The sequence below is a fragment of the Pleurodeles waltl genome, chromosome 2_2 (assembly GCF_031143425.1).
Source record: "Pleurodeles waltl isolate 20211129_DDA chromosome 2_2, aPleWal1.hap1.20221129, whole genome shotgun sequence".
NCBI classification, from domain to species: Eukaryota; Metazoa; Chordata; class Amphibia; order Caudata; family Salamandridae; genus Pleurodeles; species Pleurodeles waltl.
In genome coordinates, this window is record NC_090439.1 from 977562774 (window position 1) to 977585990 (window position 23217).

Below are 23217 nucleotides of genomic sequence, written 5' to 3' on the forward strand. Positions count from 1 at the left end.
AAAAGTGGATTTGAGTTTTTTGGGGAGCATTTCAAGCATATTCTTCAAACAGTCCCAAAATTACTAGAAAAAATCAAGCATTGGCAAATCCAATGGGCCAGGAGTTGACTGTGAGCTTTTCAGCTTTTTTCAATCCTTGTTTTGTCACAGTTTTTTGTAGAACGTTATTGTTGGGTGGAGCTGCTGGGCCCTCAGTAATATAAAAAATGGCTAGAAGTATGTTGTTGGTCTCAAATACCACACATTGTTAGAGTAGTCCCTGGCATGGCAGGATGCTTTCCTTGTGGAAAAGTAGAATGCCATCGCTCACAAATATGTTAGCCAATGACTGAAGGGGCTGAACCGTTTCCCCATACTGCATGCTGTAATGTGTGAAAGAAATATGTGACTGAAATACAAATAGACAAAAGGATGAATTGGGCTGGCTGAAAAACCCTATAACTATGTTATATTGTTTTGTAAAATCAAAAGGTATTCACTAATGCCATACCTAACAATGTTTAGATTACAAGACACTGTGCATAAACAAAACGCTATACAAGGGGCTTCTGGAGGACGACAGGTTACACTGTCCAGAAATACTAATAACACCCTTCAAAGGAATCTCCTATGGAAAATGTTCCTAAGGAAAATTCTCTGAAGGCAAAAGCTAACTGGCTCCAAGATCATCTTGATGGTCACAGTCTCTCTAACCATATCAATCTGTGTTTGGCTATGCACTACCACAGTCACTGCAACCATACAAGTAGTATTTCACGCTGTAACAACCACTGAGAATGTGACCAAGGACTCCTGGTAATGACTGAACAGTCAGTCGCCTTCCACACTGTAAACCACCAGCCCCTTCTTGCAACTCTCCTCATGCATGGGAATCACTGGTGCCTTCCTAAAGTGATTCACTGCTTCTCCAACAGATAGAATTCTCAGACCGCCACTGCTTGTGGTCCTGTGCACGGTCTGTCGGGGTCTTACACTAGCGCTCATGATGTTCACTCCATATGTAGATGCACCACTTAGCCATGAAGACGTTATCCATAAATATGCATTCAACACCCACTATACCTTAAAATGTTACCGGCTAACATCGGTAGAGGACCTCCTGCCTGGAAGTCATTCAAACAAAGATTTCACTTGTCCTCATTAATGGAGGAATCCTCCAGTCTCTTTTCCAGAAGTGGTCCAACGATATAAAAGTAGGTGGTTTCTCCCCCAGTCACTCATTACACTCAAGATATTCTGACAATCTTATTTTATTGCTCCTAAAATAAGAACACTAGGGGCTGAACTGATGAGGTGAAGGCAGGTATCTTTGTATTGGTATTTTCACAGGATATGAAGGCTTGGGTCACGCTGCTCAGGGGAACACGAAAGGGAAGATAAAGGAGCTGTATGTTTTGGTGGGGGAAGGTCAGCAAAATAAGTCGGGTGAACAATTTTCATCCTTCTGTGCAGCAAGTGGCTCAGTAGACTAAGTGTATTTTACATCTTCTTACAGCGAAGCCTGCAGATTGTAACCCGTGGTTCCACTGGGTGAAACGGAAGATGAGAGCCTGACCTATGGAGTGTTACTGTGTTGAGAAGCATAGGTCTAACAGGTGAGAACTTCCCATACACTGTTAGTCAGCAAATCATGTGAGACTTTTAGGTACATAAAGCTCTGGATGTGGGAATAGATAGTTAAAAGTAAGTGCACAACTTCTAGGTAGGTCTTATTAAGGCAACAGGCAAAATTGTTCTGTACCCTGTCCTTGGGACATGGACAGATACAGTGAAGAAAGCGAGAGAGGGGTGTGCTACCACTTTAATCATTCAGGCTGTGGAAGTTATATAATCTAGGCCGACTCTAAAATGGTGGCAAACGTAGTACGACTAGAGAGGTCAGTGCACATCCCAGACTAAAAGAAGATTGGTCTTTCTGGGGAGTTATAAGAAACACAAAGATAGCGGCATCTAGGAAGTTCAACTAAGCATATCCTTATGTTTCTCAGGGCAAGATCAAGCTCTGAAGACAGGAGGTATTGCAAGCTGAAGATCAACATTGGTGGAAAGTCCCCCACACTGAGTGTGTACTTGCACTATGGCTTATTGCGACAGTTCTGGCCGAGTAGCAGAAGAGTCTATCCTGGGGATTCTTCAGGTGGCAGCCACTGCAATCACAGTGAGAATCTTGTGCCTCTTTGCTCTGCTGAGCTACACTGAAAAGGGTCTCCCCTCTCAGAAGGCCAGCATGCAGTAACAGTTTACTGCTGTGATGTCTCAAAGGATTGGAAGAGCTTGTGTGCATTAACAGTCATTCACTAAAGGAATCTGAGGAAGGACAGATGATTACCCAGAATGCATGAAGGCAAGAACAACTGAAATGTCCCTCAGGATACCATTTCTTAGATGTTTCTAAAAGGTGGACATTATCTTTACATGAGGTTAAGACTAGTGATCAAAGGCGGCTATTCCCTGCTCGTCTTACCACATAAATATTTTATCCCACACTGCTACATAGAATCATTATTGTCTGAGTTTATTTTATTTTTCATCTACAAATAGTGGGGCAAGTGCATGTGTGTCAAAATAGGCTCTGCTATTGTAAATACTGATGAACTATCACAAAAACCCTAGAGGATCCTGCAAATGAAGAACACTTCACACTAATTGTTATAAGCTCCCGTAACCTGAACCATCCTCCCAACCTCCTGAACAAAACCATCTCTGAAACCTACTTACAACTGTGCTTAATTTCAGCTCGTAGTTGCCAGTGGGGCCCACCACTACACATTTTTGGGGACCGCCACTTATTTTTCCTCATTAGATATTGACCGCAGGCATGAGACAGAAAAACACACAAACAGAAAAGAAGACGGAAGATAACAATGGGAAAGTGGACACAAATGAAGAAAGCAGGCACCAACAAGAGTAAGATAAAGGGCAGACAGTGTCTGGTAATGGATTGAAGAGGCATAAGGCAAGTTCAACACTCTACAGCCTTGGTATTCGGTGAGACGATTTTTAATAGCACCGCCGGAGCAGAGCTTTAGGTACCAGCATTCATTCTTTTACAAATTAAGCGCTGACAAATAACCTATAGTCGACAGTCCGGATTCAAGGATAGCAAGCTATAGGTCATGCAACAAGCACCCTGGAAACTCCTGCTGCAAGGAATCACTGCATTTCAATTGCATCCACATGGTGGCAGGTATCTCCAACCAGTCTATTGTGAGCTACCAGTAGCTCCGAGACCCCTTCAGAGTAACTCATGGTCCTGAGATCATTTTAAATAAGCACAGGGTCACATTTTTCCTTTTAAAGTAAAGAGAAAGTTGTGTTTATTTTAAGTTATTATCATCTGGCTGCAGATGGAGCCTGATAAGGAGCAGTGCTGCAGTTAGATTTATGACCCAGGGCACAGAGGTGAAGCACTTAAGCATTTAACTCTTAAATAAAAGTCCTTGTCAACTCAGTATGGGAGGTGAGAACAAAATTGTTTCTCAATGCTTTTAAATCGGAGAATATTAAAATGAAAAATTACCTTATAATTAAGTTAACTTTTCATTTAAACTTTCTCCATTTTGTTTTTCAAAGTGTTGCATTTACAAATAGCAGCCTCTTGCTCCCAGTTGCCAGTAGAACACTGTGCCACATTTATAACTGGATAAATTTAAAGTGCAGAAAAATGTTCCACATTTGAATATCTTTGACTGTCTGTTTGTGTTATACATGTAATGGTGCCACATATGGCAAAAGGTATGTTCTGTGACGCAAGTAGATACGACACAGGCTCTCAGTTACCCAAACACATAGATCCCACTCATGGTCATACATCCCCAGGACCACGCTGTCACTGACACACATGGCAACCCTGTCATACTGCCCCTAGTCAAAGTATTTTGTTCAAACCATATTATCTGGTTCTATGGCCAATAGGCTTAGAGTCAAGGAAGATGGGCGTGGGGGTGTCCGGTAATTATGAACAAGTTGTTTAGCCTTCGGTAGCTCACGCTGATTTTCACTAATCAGAAGTAGCTCTCGCTACAGAAAAGGTTGGAGACCCCTGTAATCTTCAAGCGCCCTAAAGCACGTGCTTATCTTTTAGCTTTTTGCCATCAAATAACAAGAATGACATTTAATCCTTTATCACTGATCTCTCATGTGCCTTATGCTATGAAGCACTATTTAAAAGCAATTATTATAAAATAGGCCATGCCTGTTCAATGAAAAATATTTATTTAGAAACAGAAAAGCAACATATGGTAATATGACCCCGAAGCCCACAGCTTAGGGGGCACAGCTAGGTGTTCAGTACCAGTTTGACTCAATTAATGAATGACACTGCGAGGGAAGATTGGAAAGTAAATGATGCTGTGCCCTGCCTGGTTAGAAAGACGTGGGTTTGTCACTAACCTCTCTCCTCAGCCTGTGCCACTGCCATGTAAGATGTGCATGAAAAGCTGCATCTCTGGTCTGGTGATGGCTAAACTGGAAGTAAAAGCTTCATATTAAATAACTTGATGGATTATCGCTTCAACAACTGTTTAACTTCAAAGCCATCGGTTACCTAGTAGAATCAGTGCCTGTCCTTTTGAATTGCTCCACTATCAGTAGAATAAGCACTGATTATTCATCAAACTGAATGCTGTAGCTCCACGTCAAATTAGACGTCAGTGGGCGTCTCCCTTTAGTTCTCAACATCCACGTAACCCTACCTTGTCTTTATTAATTACATTTACTTTCTATGGTTAGTTAGACTCTTTCACACTTTACCAGTTGTCCTGGCTGTGCATCTTCTACACCCTTCTCCTGTCTTCTCTTGGCTTGAGTCCCTCTGGCTGCTTGTTCTTTCACTCAGTTCACCCTCTGTGCTAGTGTGACTGTCCTCTCGGTCCTGTTTTGTTAGCTATGATTAGTCTCCTCAATTTCCCAGGAATTCAGATGTTTTCTCAACAGAGCTTTCTCAACAACACTGCATGAACAGATTTGTGTTGCGAAATCGTGTTTCGGAGTGTCATTAGCAAAGACCTTATGATGGTGATGAAACAATATCGATCTACATAGATGCAGAAGAGAGGTTCTCTGCTGGCCCTATGTATCATCCACTGCCCAGTGTGGGACATAAGGTCAGATCACTGCAGCCATTGTCGTGCGTGACCGAGAGTGATGGCATTCTGTGCCTGCACCGCGCACACATCCACACAAAAAAGTAGTGCCTTAAACCAGTGGTTCCCAAACTGTGGTCCAGGGACCTCTGGGGGTCTGCGAAGCCACCTTAGTGGGTCCGCGACTGCTTAGAAAATTTAACAATTTTAACAGATAAGGTCCCCAGCTATCAGTAATGAGTCAGTGGGGGGTCCCCGGATTCCAATAATGATTCAGTGAGGGTCCCCGGGTTCCAGTATCGATAATGTTGGGGTCCACGGAAGTCAACAGGTTGGGAATCACTGCCTTAAACTACTGGTCATGTGTGATTTCTGTTCCAATTTGTTTTCCTTTTTCTTTTTCCTTTGGTAAGGGCCTGAAAGCTCCTCAAAACTGCCAAGGGCTGCTCTCCCATCTTCATATCCACACATATATTAAGATGACAGGGTAAATGCAGAATGAGCAGGAGCCCACAGTGCTTCCCAGGAGTCTGCCCTGAACGCTAGGTTGCTGAACACCGAGGCTGACTAGTCTGGATCCCAAATCAAGTCTCTTTCTTCCACATCCTACATTTCCTGTCCCTCTGTCTTCCTTCTTTTTTCATATCTGCTTCCTCACTGTGTTCCTGGTTTCATCTTACATTTTCTCTCTCTTGCTCTGGGTCAATGAATACATAAAATACATTTCAGCCCCAATTATTGAGTGCCGGTGTCCTCCACCTGCACAGACTGAACACTGGTTACCTGACTCGAGGTGGCAGGAATGTGGGTCTGCACAATCTGTGGTACAGGCAAAACAGGATCCCTTCTTCCAGATCTCCACGCAACATGATGGTTTTCCCTTTCCGTTCCTACCTTGGAAAAACAATGGTTTAGGCCTAGTTTTCTGAGTCTTTCTAAAATGATCCAGGTGGTGTCAAATGTATGTATCTGAATATCCACAAACATGTAGTTCTCAACACCAGTCATCTAATGGTACTTAGAAACATCCCCTCCACTCTTCCAACTAAATTTAGCATCTTGGATGTGGACGAGGAAGCCCTACAGGACATAGGGATTAGAAATCCTGATGAATCTCCTAATAATACCCGATAGACGGAATTACACACCATTCTGGAACCTAGCCTTGAAAGCTTACTGTATTGGCAACTTCTCTAACCAGGCCCTCTTTTCCAGCACAAATCAACAAAAGAGGTAAGTAAAAAACCAATATGTTCTCTCCCCGGCTTCCTAGTTAGGGTGTAAACTGACCTACTAGCCCGCAAAGTCTCACTACTGCTGGTGCCCTAACAGTGCCCTTCCACAGAAACCTACATTTGCAACTTCTTCAAACTTTTGGCGAAGGGATGCTCTGCAACATTTGCTGCTCTTGTTGAAGACTTTCAGAAGTCTCCCTGCTGGATAGAAAATTCAGGTTATAGCTTCATGTTTTAGTTAAAAGACATTCTGTCCAACTGTCTTCGCCATGATGAGTTCTCACCCGCAGAGATTCAGGTGTCACCTTTTTCTAGTGTTAATATTTAGAAACACTGCCAAAGAAGGCTCACACTATCAGCCCAGGGAGGCCTAATCTTGAAATGCTTTCACCTGAGCCCATGACTGCCAGTCTTGCCATCACTTCAACAAACATTTCAAAAGCTGCATCTGTAAGGACACCCCAGTAGCTTCCAGAGCCTTGTCGCGTGTAGACCAGCCTCTGACCAGATGGATTGTACCTTTAACAATATCTTTAATGTAGTACTAATACAGCGCTTTCGCGCCTTTCCAACTCTGCGGTGTAATAAATATCACCTACTGCCATTATCCCAATGATAATGCGGTTTTAACTGGTACCAGCAGCCAGATGAGGTCTCTGCTGCAGGTGCACGAGTCCACTGCACTATCTCACCAGCTAGAAATCCTACCTCTCATTACACATTCTACATTGCAATACATAAGGAAGGGTTAAATAGGTTTGGAGCCTCCCGCACCTTTCAGTCCTTATACCACTGATAATGCCCGCTATGTTGGGGTTAATGTTAAAATATAACACAGTTTGCTCAATGTTAGCAGGTGTGTAAGGGTATTAGAAGGGTCACATTTTCTCTGACATTCTCATGCCATGTAGGCAAGAGAATGTGACAAGGGGGTCTGCTCGAACTGCATCTTTAAATAACACTGCAGTGAATGCTTCATTGCACAATACTGCACGGCTGGTGTCTAAAAGGAGAGGGGAACAGTCACAGATGCGCACTGCATACAATATTCATTCTGATCACACAGCTACTTAATCATACAAAGGGCCACTGGAATTATGCGGCAATGGAGGACTAAACATTGTGGCTTGGTTACCTAAACTATGTGGCAACAAATAGCAAACTGCAGCATAATGAAGCCCAGTCTCCGGCCTCGTTATTTTGTCATAGTTGACGTGAACCGTTCTCACAATGTCGGCCTCCCTCCCTGCCAGTTATTACAGCCACCGCCCTCACAAAACGTTTGATAATTTCATGTTTTGAATTCTAAAAACGCCCCTGTGGGCTATTGTGACTTAGGCGTGTGGCTGGAGTGTTTGCTACGACATTCCTTTCCATGTGGTTTGATTTCACAACAGTGGAGAGACTCTTGGCTCGCAGGCCTCACGGCACCGACGTCCTGCAGCCAGTGGACGGGAGGGGGCGGGGCCTGACACCTGCACCACTTACCTGGTGAAGGGGTTCGATGTCGAATATACCAAATGCGGAGGGGCTCCGAAGACCCACACGTCTCCACGCCCCGCCGTAGTGGCGGGCGGCAGGGTGTGAGGGGAGGCCCACTTCACCCGAAGAGAGACAATACATGCTCTCGACCTATGCGGGCCACTAAACGCCCCCTCCTCCCCAACCGGTCCCCCCGCTGTCTTTCTAAGCAGCACTGGACAGTGAACGCGGTCTCTGAATTAGCGGGGTTCTGCCCTTGCACCAGTACTGTGCCATGCAATTCCAGGCTCTTAATCAAATCGTGACAAAGACGCACGCGGCCCATCTTCGCTTTAAGTGCAGCTGGAAGAGACTTTTTTGAGGCACGGACAACATAGCAAGGCTTCTACGAGTTATAATTCAAGCAAGGCAGATACCCCCGTACTCCTGCTTCAGTAGTTTAAACAGCCACCGCTGGGGTGAATTGGCCCCTACACACGCTTGGGCCCTGGTGCCACTGCACCTGCTGCACTCTCTATTGACAGCTTCGCCCTGCTGTCCTGCTCCTCGGGGAGACGTGGCTCGTCTGACAGGTACTCTGACTACAGGCAATCTATCCAGTCCCGATGCTTCTCCCAGCAGGGCCCGCTCTCCACAATGCAACACTTCACTGACACTGGGTAGACTTGTGTGGCAGCAGGGGGCACAGCATGCTTTGGTGCCACCCTGCACAAAGAATAAACTATTTCAGTGCCCTGTTTTTCGTAACTCTGGCACTTAAAACAGATCCTACAGTCATTAATCACCCTATGTTGAAAAAAACTATGGTGACCCACCAGCCTCAGGCTTCTATAACTTTCCTAATGAAATGAACGAATATCTTATGTAGCACATTTCTAGGAGCTTCATTGCCTGGTTAGAAAGAGCGAAAGCACGAAGGACCAATAAAAAGTGTTCTGGGGCAATGCGTTTTGGGTCCAAAGAGTTACATCTGCGGTCTGTGGGCTACAATCTGCCGGCCTTCTTTAGAACTGGAGTGAGTTCAAGGACACTGAAGTAGCCTCTTGTTTGATGAACACAGACATGAGCACAGGATTGGGGCTGCAGTTTGTTGCTGTGGTCAGTGGGTAGCTCAGGTGTGGACTGGAAGCGAGTATAGTAATTCCCGGATTGGGCAGAGAGGCTGCCAGGGCTTCATTCAGAGCTCTGTGACATTCCGGCTCACACGCAGAGGTCGAGTAGAGGTGGGGTTCACGCGCCCGGTCAGGCCAACAGCTGATGTCATCACTAGGCTGATGCATTGGCAGGATGCTTACTTCCAATCGGATCCTGCCACTGACAATTGTGGGTCAATGGACTAAGCCTTTTGCATATCTAGCTCGAGCCTCAGAGTTTGGATGGAGGGTTGTTTTATGGTGTGTTAGGCATTCATAACTTGTGGTTTCATTTTTCATCAATTAACATTCATGAAATGCATTGCCATTCTGTTTCAGTGGCATGCAGGCAGGAACGTCCCTTGGGCCTGGCATTACTTCTTAGTTGACAATTCATAGACAGTGGTACATGTCATCGGTGTAAGTGTGGTAGGAGAGGTTATGGACGCTTACAATGCTCAGTCAGGAGCTTATAGGGCGTGAACAAAAGGGGTGATCCTGCTGGGGTTCCCCACGAGACCTGCTGGTGGTGGATAACAAAGGTTGCGTGTTTCAGAAGTTGAACCTACATGGGAAGGAAGGTACCAATGAGTGAGAAAGCGCCTGCCACCTCTGAGAGTTGGCACAACAGAATCTGACAGCCTGCAGTGTTGGCGCACACACTACAGGCGGGATCCACCTTCCTCGTCTGAGTGGTGAGTGTCACCCCAGATCTTAGGGGGGGCTGCTTTAGCGATGCGCCTTGCACCAAACCAGTTACTGTCAAGGTGGCCACAGAGTTGAGAAGCAGTAGCTGCTAATGTGTTTATTATCAGCTAATTTATCTCATGTACGTCAAATAACTACATTTGTAGAGCTCTCTCAACAAAGCACTGCTAAATGCAAGTAACAGCAGAAAAATCAAAAGCCCATCAAAAGCAACAGCATCTTCACAACAAATAAGAAGTGAGAAACAGAAGGAGGGGGTGGTCCTTAAGAAGACAACTAAATGAATGGCACCTGAGAGATGAATGCCTGGAAAGAGTTGTAATGTTTAGTAGCGACTAGAGACCACGATCGCAATTGGGACTGTGACCAGCAGGCGTGAAGGATCACTACACTGAGATGTAGGAAAGAAAGGAGAGCTAAGGAGGGGTAAGAACACAAGTACACACAAAACAAAACAGAAAAAGCACAACATGAGTGCAGTGAGGGAAAAGAGATGAACAGGTCATTGGTAGGGGGGCGTATGAAGACAAGGGCACATTTATTCAATTACTAGCAGACTTATGTAGCAGGGAAAGATGCGGTGGGTACAAATATACTGTATAGTCGGTAGGTTGACAGCACGTCATATAATTTGAACACAGAGGAGAAAATTACTAATATAGAATGTTTGGGGCTAATATCAGTGGCAACAGGGATGAGTTGTTGAAGTAGATATCCGGTGGCATGACCCTGGAGCCTGGATAGGAGGAAGTGGTGTTTGGACACTGGGTAGGTATTTCATTTAACTTTATAAGGCCCTGTTAGAAGGGATCTTCCCAGGCACTAGATCAGCACACTTCCGGACCCTCGAGGCACTCTGAGTGAAGAACTGCTTTCGTGGTGTTGTTTCCTTAATGAAAGAATTGCAAGAAGACGGCGGTCAGATCTCTGAAGTTAGTGCTGGCACCAGAGATGGCCTCTTTCTGGTCAAGGAGGTTTGGGGTTCTAGAGTGGAGTGTCTTGTCGGCTGTGCATGCGCCTGTATGGATGCTCCTTCTCTCAGTGGGAAGCCATGCCAGTGAGGTAAGGACTGAGAGGTTTCATCACATTTTCTTCAGCCAGTCACAGCTTTGCAGCTCCACACAGTAGCACTTTAAGAGGGGGCTAGAAACAACTTGGGAATTCCTGCCAGAAGGGGATTCCATGCAGATCGAAGAGTGGAACCAGAATAAGCTGGAAGACCAGTGAGGAGAGAAGCACACTGGACCACGAGGGAAAAGAAGACAAGGGAGAAGATACGCGTGAACTGAGAAAAAAAGAGTCACATCGTCTGGCTACTGCACAATTGGTCATAACAGCTGCAAAGGACCAAGGAGACAGGATTACAGGAACAGAGTGAGTGGCTGAGGATGTGACCTGGGGTGTGCGCACCAAGGAACAGTGAGAGAAGGGAGAGGTTAGGACGCGGAGAACAAGAGGATTCTGGCTACAGAAACATTGCTGTGAAGAGAATGGGAGATCACCCGCACATGGCAACTGTCACAGGGCTGGGAACAGGACTGTGAATGTTAGACTGAACAAATTAAAAGGAAATATAGATCCGACGGTCATGTCAGGCGAAGGAGCAGATAAATGATGTGAGAGGAGCATTGGTGGTGGATTAAAGGACACAAACAGCCTAGATGTAACTTTACTGAGAAACATGTTTTTGCACTAAATGTGTCTGCTTCACTTGATGTTAACCCCAGAGGTGACATAGCACCCATATTTGTTTTTACACTTAAATTTGTTTTATACCAAAATATGTTTTTTATTCTGCATGTTTATCGCGCAGTTTCCGTGTAATTTTGATATTAAATGATATGGCTCACACTTAGAAGGCTCAGAGAAAGGCAGGGTACACAGAATCACTGCATAAAAAGGCTGTGCGGATGTGTACATGCCTGTGTTTGCATATATTACGATATTAATGCTAGGCCTATTGGCTTTGTCAATTTTTGTAAGCACTTTCCTTGGGAAGTTACTACTTCCTAAAACCTAACGGTAAATGCCTGGACACAAAGGGACGCGGGTGCAGCTCTTGAGTGGTAGCGCTATAGCAATAGTTACTGTTTGTGTCTAGTAAACCCCCCTCTGCTGCATCTAAATGACCATGACAGTGTCTTCCTCTAGCTCTGATTTCACACCCTCTATTTTGTGCGACTGTGCCAATGCTTGTTTAATTACTGGCTGCACACCCGCAGGTGCTCGTGAGAGGCAGATCTGTGCATTTAACAGCGTAACTTGTTGATCAGCAGTAACAAGCAGCAAACACTCAGTCAGGCTTCCATGCTGTCCCTGGGCACTGAGCCTTGTAGGTGTAGTTTGTCTATAACGAGGTGGCTTTCCGTCCTGGCGCGCTGTGTGCTATTTCACAATATGTCACATGGTATGTGGAAAGTCAGCCCTAGCTCAGTCAGAACTGGTCTGCCAATCAAGCCTTATCTCCTTTCCTGGCTCTGTGTGTCAGAATGTCGTGTGCAACCCATGGTAACTGTCAACTGGCCACAAGCCACGAGGGCGCTCAGCCACTTCTGGGTTCAGCTAACAGCACAGCGAGTTCTGGGACGGGGGAGGCCCGTGTTTACAATGGAAACGTGAAACTTCAGCTGAGAAAATGGGATTGACTGGGGGCCATCCAGAATAAAAGGGGTCCGTCGACAGCTGTGTGTGTGGACACAACTAAAGGGAAACGTGGGCTAATGGCTGCGGTGCAGATACTGGTACCAACACCTGACTCCCAATCCTGGCTTCTCCACTGAAGGAAAACTGTGTGATCCTGGACAAATATCTTTAACACACTTCATGTCAGTTCCCTTCCACGTATCTAACAATACTGGGAATCATGGAAAGAAAAAGTGACAACGGGCGAGAGAACGAGAAAGGGAGACCGGGAGGGCATTTATATGTGGCATACACGATTTGGCATAACTATGGTAACAGAAGAAACAAATGCACTTGAATTACACAAGTCATCTCATCCACAGACCGTTAGGGCCTTACTAATTTCCTCATAAAAAATGAATTTCTATACCGCTTCTGCAAAATCTAGATCATAGTCATGTGCAACCCAGCCTTAAATTCAACGTTAGATTACACACCAAGGCTGATTCTATTTTCCTCAGTTTCAATTAATTCGAGTGGGACTCCAAATCCCAGCATGCCAAACGCTGTTGGGTAACATTCCATGCCAGGCTGCGCGATGTCTCACGTGGCACGCGGCCACTTGACAGCTACTCAAGCGAAAGGTCAAGTCCATAAGAGCTAAGCTAAGCTCCCCACCAAAAACGCGCCTACCTGCAATGTTCTATCGTGCAGCGCTGAGCCGTAAGGACGCCATGGGCTCCGGCGCCTCGCAACGGGGTACGAGGCGCTACACTAATACAGTTACATTGCAATAGATTCACATGTAGTTTCCAATATGTTCTCATGTGTGCCCTACCCATGAGGGCAACGAGGCACTACATAAATGCAGCGACATTGCAATATCTTAACTTTTAGTTTCGTAGGTGTTCTCACGTGTACCCGACCCTTAAGGGGTGGCTCAACGGGGTACGAGGCGCTAAACAAATGCAGCGGCATTGCAATATCTTCACATTTAGTTTCCTATGTGTTCTCACTTGTACCCGACCATTAAGGGCAAGGCACAACTGGGCACGAGGCGCTACATAAATGAAGAGGCTCGCAATATCTTCACATGTGGTTCCCAAGGTGTTCTCATGTGTACCCTACGCAGCAACGCACAACTGGACACGAGGCGCTACATAAATGCAGCGACTTTGCAATATCTTCACATTTAGTTTCCAAGGTGTTCTCTCGTGTACCCGACCCTCAAGGGCAAGGCATCCCTACCTTCCAGCATCACCTCCTTGCCCGCCTTCTTCAGCGCCTGCACCGCCTCGTCGTGCGTGGCGTCACGCAGGTCGACCCCGTTGACGGACAGGATGGCGTCCCCCACGTAGAGCGCCTGGGTCTGGTCCGCAGCCAGCCCCTTGAAGATCTTGCTGATGAGGATGGGCATCTTGTTCTCCTTGCCCCCCTTGATGCTGATGCCCAGCCCGCCCAGCTCCTGCTTCAGCACCTTGATGGCGCGCTTCTTGTTGGCGATGGCCTCGGGCACTTGCTCGGGGAGGTCAGTGTGCGCCGTCCGGACCCCCTTGGGGCTGTGGCCGCAGTCGCCGTCCTGGGGGTTCCGGTACGAGCCGTTGGTGATGCCATTGAAGCTGACGCTCTCTCCCCGCTCCTCGCAGCTCAGGGTCAGCGCCTCGTCGCTTAAGTTGGCCAAAACTTTGTGCCACCGGTCCCGGATCTGGACCTCCAGCAGGCCGCTCCTCTGCACCCGGCCCGTGCCCGCCGCTGCCGCCATCTCTGCTGCATGCTCAGCATGCCATGCCGGGGCACAGGACTTTACTCCGGCGGCGCGGGGAGAGGGAATACTTTTCGAGCCAAGTAATCGCTTTCTCTCGGCTGATGGCTGCGGGGTGGAGCGAAGCCGGGAAACCTGAGAAGCGCCGAACAAACAGAGCCGGTCAAACAACCCGCCGGGATCCCCCCGACCCGCGTAGCAGGCACTGACAGCTCACCTGGGGCGGGCGCCGCGGGTCACACGATGCGTGTGTGCCCGAGTTGTGGCCTCAGTGTGTACTGTGCACTGTTGGTGCCCAAACCCGAGTCTGAACTCCCATCCCGGACAGACCTCACACTTGGGATACAGCAGAACTTAACTCCAAACCAAGGCAACTGGCGCCACCTATTGGTAAAATGTGTTATTTTTATTGCACTCGGCTGTTTCCACATTCCATTCTTGGTTGACAAGTGACCAACCAGGTGACATTCTTCACACAGTTAACAAGCGGTCACATGTTCAGTCATCTTGTCTTTCAGGCAGGATAATTTACCACTCTGGGACGTGTGGCATTTATTGGAGTTTGAGAATGTACGAATGCCATAGTGCAAAGTGATGTTGTCAACATGTCAGGACCGTCGGAATTTGTCAAGACTGGCACGAGGTATTTGTCAGGTATGAAACCCCAAACGTTCGACCTCTTTCAATTTTTGTGGCATGCACGCTTTTAAAGTGCAACTGACTCGAGTTTTTCTTACACATTACCCAATCTTTTCATTGACAGGTGCTGAGTACCTGCACTTATTTAATTTGAACGGAAAAGTACCTGCACTTCTCAGCAGGAGAGCAATACATTTAAATGGAGAGTACCCCACTTCTCAGTAGCGGTCAGGAACTCTGGGTTTGTGAGTAGAGGTGTGCGAGCAAACAAATTAACAGGAAGAGCTGAGCAGAGCCGAGTCAGTGGTCTGGCTCGGATCTTAGAGCTCGTACGCTAGCCGAGCCCTGAAAATATTTGCTATGTTAGTCGTTCAACAAACCACATAAAATGTAATTCTCTTTATAATGGAAAAGAAGTGTATTTATTTAACATGTGGAAGCTTTGGCATTAAAAAGGCACATATAGAACGGCACTGAGAAGTACTTATTAAAAGTGATAGTTTTGCACAACTGGTAGTCTGAATTTACAGATTTGAAACTGCTTTCATATGCGATAATGAAACAAAGAGTTTTGATGAAATAAAATATTTCCCAACCTAACAGGGTTCAAGCAGCGAAGCCGCAATTTATATAGGTTTTTTGGTTTTACTTCGTACAAATCCGTCGGCAAAGGGGTATCTCATTGTCTTTCCTTATGTTAATAAGTCTTTTTTTTACAACTTAGTGCATTTTTCTGCAGTTTATACCATATAGCACAAACTTGACCTGAAGGTATTGGAGCACTTTACATGGGCACTTTACACAAGGGCACATGCATTGTTTATAGGCACTGCGAGATTAAGTGATTTGCACAGAGTCAAAGCATGTTGAGCCAATGCTGAGACTCAAACCTAGCTTTCCAGTTCCGCAGTGGACAGCTCAGACTGTAACACCACATCCCGGGCAGAGGAAGGGAACCAGGCAGAAGCCCCATGAAAGCTCATTATGGGCTCAACTTACTACGAGACTTGGAGCTGAGCCAGAGCCAGGTTTCAGGCTCGAGCCTGGCTCAAGCGTTCAGTGGCTTGCCCGCCTCAAATGATGAGTGCCTACACTTTTTTATTTCCATTTAAAGCATTGAGATTACCATTCTTGGTTAATCCACAAAAGAAGTACAGAGATCATTTATGATGCATGGAAACCCCCAACTTTTTCACTTACCAAAATAATAAGAATTTATCTCATGGCATATTTTTATGCAGTTAAATTTTCAGACAGAGCGCTTGGTATTTCAAAAGTACATTCATATTCTTTAAAATATTTCTTTATTTGCATTTTTTAATTATAAACGGCATACTATCCATATTTATCAACAAAGAATGAGACACATCCATGTCACTGTACATTTTAAACTTTTACATTGACATAGTGCGTCTGTTTATGATTAATATACCAGCATCTCTACCCCCTAATGTTGTAAAGCCTTCATACAGCTTTTAGTAATATTATATATTCTCGAAATAGACAAACTGGTTACCTCCGATGTCTGGTACCATGGATGAGAGGGTCTAAAAGATATACTGCAATGTAGCATCATCTTGTACAATGCAATATAACACTAAACGTTGAACAGAACAATCCTTATCATGCCCAACATTTCCCCTCCCTTTAGTTCCCACCCACCTTGCTTCAATTACTGAACAGGGCACACTTTGTTCGCTGCTGTGGTTGTCAACCATCTCCGTGCTTCCCGGATGTTTCTCGGCATATCCGTAAATAGCATTGCCCGCCCATTCCACCCGTTTCTTTCCCAGCACGGTCCACCTCCTGCATTGAGATTCTATCTGGAGGCTCCAATATTGCCCGTTTCATTGCTCACCAGGATAGTAAATCAACAAGGACTTTATCATTCCTGCTGGTTGTCCGCATATGTGCCTCCTCTGCTCCTGCCCATTCCAATACATCACTACACCAGTCCTCGTGTCTGGGAGGTCCAGGGCTGATCCAACTAATTACTATTCACCTCTTTGTGACTATGAGTCCCAGTATTGTGAAGCAGTGACTTAGTGTCTTCTTTGGGTTATCTGGGAGTAGGCCCAACACACATTGTTTAATTGTTCATAACACCTCCCAACCTGTCACCTCCGTATGTGTTGCAATGTTCCTGTCCAGTATATCATCATAACCGGGCCCTGCCACATCATGTGCAAAAAAAGCCACATCCACCCCACATCTATGACATTTCGGTGACCTTTGGAGTATACAGCCTGTAGCCTCTTTGGGGAAAGGTACACCGTATATACTATATCAAATTGAATCAGTATAAGTCTTGCACTAATGAAGACCTTGTGAACATCCGTGTGTATCTGGGACTAGTCCCTGGGTATAAAGGGTTCCCCGCTTTCTCATTGTTCCGCAACGCGGAGTGGTGCAAGTTTCCTAGCCGCACGTAGTGCACAGCAGACATGGGTTATGAATTTGCAACCGCCCGCCATTGAGAGTAGTGTCACCAGTGTTTGTGTGGGATCAGAGTCCCCTGGGAACGTCGGCTAGAGCTGTCTTGCAGTGGCCCCTGTTTTAGCATATTGGCAAAAGTGTCCCTTCCCTTGACCAAATGGTTCTATTGCATTTGCCAGGGTTATAAAGCGCCCCCCCCGTATAGAGACAACAACATAATACATCTGCCTTCCTGCCATCGGTCCACAGCCATCACTCGGTGCATTTGTTCAAAGGGACACCCTATGCACACGTCTAGTTCTTGGGCATATGGTGCTCTACTTAGTACCCATCATACTGCTCTCTCCCACAACCTGCCCATCTGCCGGTTCAAGTGTGGGAATACATCTGGCATTATTGCTCCATGCATCAATAGCAACCCAAGTTGGCGGCCCTTATGAGTGCCCTCAAATAATGCCCTTTCCCAGTTAAATTCTCCATCTAGCCAGTATATTGCATGTTGCAGGTGAGCTGCTAAGTAGTACATTTCTAGGTCTGGGACCTTCATTCCACCTTTGTCCCATTCTCTCTGGAGGGTTTTTAGGCTTACCCTACTACATTTGGCCCAGAGAAGTTCCACCAATAGTCTATCAAGTTCTCGGAACACCTTTCTTGGTATTTCGTACATAGACCCCTGCAATACATATAGGCAACGGGGCAGAACTACCATCTTTATGAGTGAAATTTTCCCCATCAGGGACAGTTTTAGTGTGTTCCAAAATGCTATAGAAGGGCACAAATTCCAAATCACCCTCCCCAATTTCAGGTCATACATTCCTTATTTCCAGTGAGTAAGGTGTATACCTAGGTATTTAACATTGTCCAATTTCCACGGTATCCCCACTTTTGGTAGCTGAGGCTGTGCCACGTCCCACAGCTGTCCCAAGGGAAAGTGGTCTGACTTTGTTTTGTTGACTCATAGTCACAAGAATTCCCAGAATTCACACATTACATTTAATAGTATGAGTAAAGATATATCAGGTTGGCGTAAATATATAATTGCGTCACCTGCATATAACAACACTACATGATTCTAGGTCCTGATGCATAAACCCCACAGGTTGAGAGTCTGGCTGAGTCAACAAGCCAATGGTTCCATGGCAAGGGCGAATATCAATGGGGACCGGTGGGGGTGGGGGTAATCCCTGTCTGATGCCCCTTTGTAGCAGGATTTCAGCAGAAACATATCTGCCTGTCTGTAGCCTCACCATTTGGCAGCCATAAAGGAGCTTTATCCAGAAGACATATGTAGGAAGTTGGCTCTGTATGTGCTATTTCAAAGCAAGGAATAGCATGCACAGAGTCCAAGGGTTCCCCTTAGAGGTAAAATAGTGGTAAAAATAGATAATACTAATGCTCTATGTTGTGGTAGTGTGGTCGAGCAGTAGGCTTATCCAAGGAGTAGTGTTAAGCATTTGTTGTACATACACATAGACAATAAATGAGGTACACACACTCATAGACAAATCCAGCCAATAGGTTTTGTATAGAAAAATATATTTTCTTAGTTTATTTTAAGAACCACAGGTTCAAATTTAACATGTAATATCTTGTTTGAAAGGTATTGCAGGTAAGTACATTAGGAACTTTGAATCATTTCAATTGCATGTATACTTTTAAAGTTATTCACAAATAGCTATTTTAAAAGTGGACACAGTGCAATTTTCACAGTTCCTGGGGGAGGTAAGTTTTTGTTAGTTTTACCAGGTAAGTAAGACACTTACAGGGTTCAGTTCTTGGTCCAAGGTAGCCCACCGTTGGGGGTTCAGAGCAACCCCAAAGTTACCACACCAGCAGCTCAGGGCCGGTCAGGTGCAGAGTTCAAAGTGGTGCCCAAAACGCATAAGCTTCAATGGAGAGAAGGGGGTGCCCCGGTTCCAGTCTGCCAGCAGGTAAGTACCCGCGTCTTCGGAGGGCAGACCAGGGGGGTTTTGTAGGGCACCGGGGGGGACACAAGTCCACACAGAAATTTCACCCTCAGCGGCGCGGGGGCGGCCGGGTGCAGTGTTAGAACAAGCGTCGGGTTCGCAATGGAAGTCAATGAGAGATCAAGGGATCTCTTCAGCGCTGCAGGCAGGCAAGGGGGGGCTTCCTCGGGGAAACCTCCACTTGGGCAAGGGAGAGGGACTCCTGGGGGTCACTTCTGCAGTGAAAGTCCGGTCCTTCAGGTCCTGGGGGCTGCGGGTGCAGGGTCTTTTCCAGGCGTCGGGACTTAGGTTTCAGAGAGTCGCGGTCAGGGGAAGCCTTGGGATTCCCTCTGCAGGCGGCGCTGTGGGGGCTCAGGGGGGACAGGTTTTGGTACTCACAGTCGTAGAGTAGTCCGGGGGTCCTCCCTGAGGTGTTGGTTCTCCACCAGCCGAGTCGGGGTCGCCGGGTGCAGTGTTGCAAGTCTCACGCTTCTTGCGGGGAGATTGCAGGGTTCTTTAAAGCTGCTCCTTTGGATAAAGTTGCAGTCTTTTTGGAGCAGGTCCGCTGTCCTCGGGAGTTTCTTGTCGTCGTCGAAGCAGGGCAGTCCTCAGAGGATTCAGAGGTCGCTGGTCCCTTTGGAAGGCGTCGCTGGAGCAGAGTTCTTTGGAAGGCAGGAGACAGGCCGGTGAGTTTCTGGAGCCAAGGCAGTTGTTGTCTTCTGTCTTCCTCTGCAGGGGTTTTCAGCTAGGCAGTCCTTCTTCTTGTTGTTGCAGGAATCTAATTTTCTAGGGTTCAGGGTAGCCCTTAAATACTAAATTTAAGGGCGTGTTTAGGTCTGGGGGGTTAGTAGCCAATGGCTACTAGCCCTGAGGGTGGGTACACCCTCTTTGTGCCTCCTCCCAAGGGGAGGGGGTCACAATCCTAACCCTATTGGGGGAATCCTCCATCTGCAAGATGGAGGATTTCTAAAAGTTAGAGTCACCTCAGCTCAGGACACCTTAGGGGCTGTCCTGACTGGCCAGTGACTCCTCCTTGTTGCTTTCTTTGTTCCCTCCAACCTTGCCGCCAAAAGTGGGGGCCGTGGCCGGAGGGGGCGGGCAACACCACTAAGCTGGAGTGCCCTGCTGGGCTGTGACAAAGGGGTGAGCCTTTGAGGCTCACCGCCAGGTGTTACAGCTCCTGCCTGGGGGAGGTGTTAGCATCTCCACCCAGTGCAGGCTTTGTTACTGGCCTCAGAGTGACAAAGGCACTCTCCCCATGGGGCCAGCAACATGTCTCTAGTGTGGCAGGCTGCTGGAACTAGTCAGCCTACACAGACAGTCGGTTAAGTTTCAGGGGGCACCTCTAAGGTGCCCTCTGGGGTGTATTTTGCAATAAAAAGTACACTGGCATCAGTGTGCATTTATTGTGCTGAGAAGTTTGATACCAAACTTCCCAGTTTTCAGTGTAGCCATTATGGTGCTGTGGAGTTCGTGTTTGACAAACTCCCAGACCATATACTCTTATGGCTACCCTGCACTTACAATGTCTAAGGTTTTGTTTAGACACTGTAGGGGTACCATGCTCATGCACTGGTACCCTCACCTATGGTATAGTGCACCCTGCCTTAGGGCTGTAAGACCTGCTAGAGGGGTGACTGACCTATACTTGCATAGGCAGTGAGAGGCTGGCATGGCACCCTGAGGGGAGTGCCATGTCGACTTACTCGTTTTGTTCTCACTAGCACACACAAGCTGGCAAGCAGGGTGTCTGTGCTGAGTGAGAGGTCTCCAGGGTGGCATAAGACATGCTGCAGCCCTTAGAGACCTTCCTTGGCATCAGGGCCCTTGGTACTAGAAGTACCAGTTACAAGGGACTTATCTGGATGCCAGGGTCTGCCAATTGTGGATACAAAAGTACAGGTTAGGGAAAGAACACTGGTGCTGGGGCCTGGTTAGCAGGCCTCAGCACACTTTCAATTGTAAACATAGCATCAGCAAAGGCAAAAAGTCAGGGGGCAACCATGCCAAGGAGGCATTTCCTTACACAACCCCCCCCCCAAACGAAAGAGGATGAGACTAACCTTTCCCAAGAGAGTCTTCATTTTCTAAGTGGAAGAACCTGGAAAGGCCATCTGCATTGGCATGGGCAGTCCCAGGTCTGTGTTCCACTATAAAGTCCATTCCCTGTAGGGAGATGGACCACCTCAACAGTTTAGGATTTTCACCTTTCATTTGCATCAGCCATTTGAGAGGTCTGTGGTCAGTTTGAACTAGGAAGTGAGTCCCAAAGAGGTATGGTCTCAGCTTCTTCAGGGACCAAACCACAGCAAAGGCCTCCCTCTCAATGGCACTCCAACGCTGCTCCCTGGGGAGTAACCTCCTGCTAATGAAAGCAACAGGCTGGTCAAGGCCATCATCGTTTGTTTGGGACAAAACTGCCCCTATCCCATGTTCAGAGGCATCTGTCTGCACAATGAACTGCTTAGAATAATCTGGAGCTTTTAGAACTGGTGCTGAGCACATTGCTTGTTTCAGGGTGTCAAAGGCCTGTTGGCATTCCACAGTCCAGTTCACTTTCTTGGGCATTTTCTTGGAGGTGAGTTCAGTGAGGGCTGTCACAATCAAATCAAATCAAATCAAATCAAATCATTAACATTTATAAAGCGCGCTACTCACCCGTGCGGGTCTCAAGGCGCTAGGGGGGAAAGGGGGGGTTATCGCTGCTCGAACAGCCAAGTCTTTAGGAGTCTCCGGAAAGCGGAGTGGTCCTGGGTGGTCCTGAGGCTGGTGGGGAGGGAGTTCCAGGTCTTGGCCGCCAGGAAGGAGAAAGATCTCCCACCCGCCGTGGAGCGGCGGGTGCGAGGGACGGCAGCAAGTGCGAGGCCAGCGGAGCGGAGGGGGCGGGTGGGGACGTAGAAGCTGAGGCGTCTGTTGAGGTATTCCGGTCCCTTGTTGTGGAGGGCTTTGTGTGCGTGGGTGAGAAGACGGAAGGTGATCCTTTTGCTGACTGGGAGCCAATGCAGGTGTCTCAGGTGTGCGGAGATGTGGCTGTTGCGGGGTACGTCGAGGATGAGGCGGGCCGAGGCGTTTTGGATGCGTTGCAGGCGGTTTTGGAGTTTGGCGGTGGTCCCGGCGTAGAGGGTGTTGCCGTAGTCCAGGCGACTCGTGACAAGGGCGTGGGTCACGGTTTTTCTGGTGTCGGCGGGGATCCAGCGGAAGATCTTGCGGAGCATGCGGAGAGTGAGGAAGCAGGCGGAGGACACGGCGTTGACTTGCTTGGTCATGGTGAGAAGAGGGTCCAAGATGAAGCCGAGGTTGCGGGCGTGGTCTGCGGGGGTCGGTGCGGTGCCGAGGGCCGTGGGCCACCAGGAGTCGTCCCAGGCGGACGGGGTGTTGCCGAGGATGAGGACTTCCGTTTTTTCAGAGTTCAGCTTTAGGCGGCTGAGCCTCATCCAATCTGCGACGTCCTTCATACCCTCTTGTAGGTTGGTCTTGGCGCTGGCGGGGTCCTTGGTGAGGGAGAGTACAAGTTGGGTGTCGTCGGCGTAGGAGGTGATGATGATGTCGTGCTTGCGTACGATGTCGGCGAGGGGGCTCATGTAGACATTGAAGAGTGTCGGGCTGAGCGATGAGCCTTGAGGTACGCCGCAGATGATCTTGGTGGGTTCTGAGCGAAACGGAGGGAGGTAAACTCTTTGGGAGCGGTTAGCGAGGAAGGAGGCGATCCAGTCCAGGGCCTGGCCTTGGATCCCGGTGGAGCGTAGGCGGGTGATTAGGGTGCGGTGACAGACGGTGTCAAAGGCAGCCGAGAGGTCGAGGAGAATGAGGGCGACTGTTTCACCGTTGTCCATCAGGGTTCTGATGTCGTCTGTGACTGAGATGAGGGCGGTTTCCGTGCTGCGGTTGGTTCGGAATCCGGTTTGTGAAGGGTCGAGCAGGTTGTTGTCTTCCAGGAAGGTGGTCAGCTGTTTGTTGACGGTCTTTTCTATTACCTTGGCTGGGAAAGGTAGAAGAGAGATGGGGCGGAAGTTTTTCAGGTCGCTTGGGTCAGCCGTAGGTTTCTTTAGTAGGGCGTTGACTTCAGCGTGCTTCCAGCATTCGGGGAAGGTAGCAGAAGAAAAAGAAGAGTTGATGACGGTCTGGAGGTGCGGGGCGATGATGTCGTCGGCTTTGTTAAAGATGAAGTGC

General features: G+C 47.5%; 1 protein-coding gene across 1 annotated transcript in view; it reads right to left on the bottom strand.

The window, feature by feature from the left end:
• SNTB1 (syntrophin beta 1) overlaps window positions 1–14357 on the bottom strand; it is a 385115-nt gene extending 370758 nt beyond the window's left edge. The window contains exon 1 of the mRNA XM_069220684.1: window positions 13513–14357. Coding sequence (XP_069076785.1) covers window positions 13513–14026 — 514 coding nt within the window. The 5' untranslated portion in view covers window positions 14027–14357. The remainder of the gene's footprint in view (window positions 1–13512) is intronic.
• Window positions 14358–23217: the final 8860 nt, after the last annotated feature.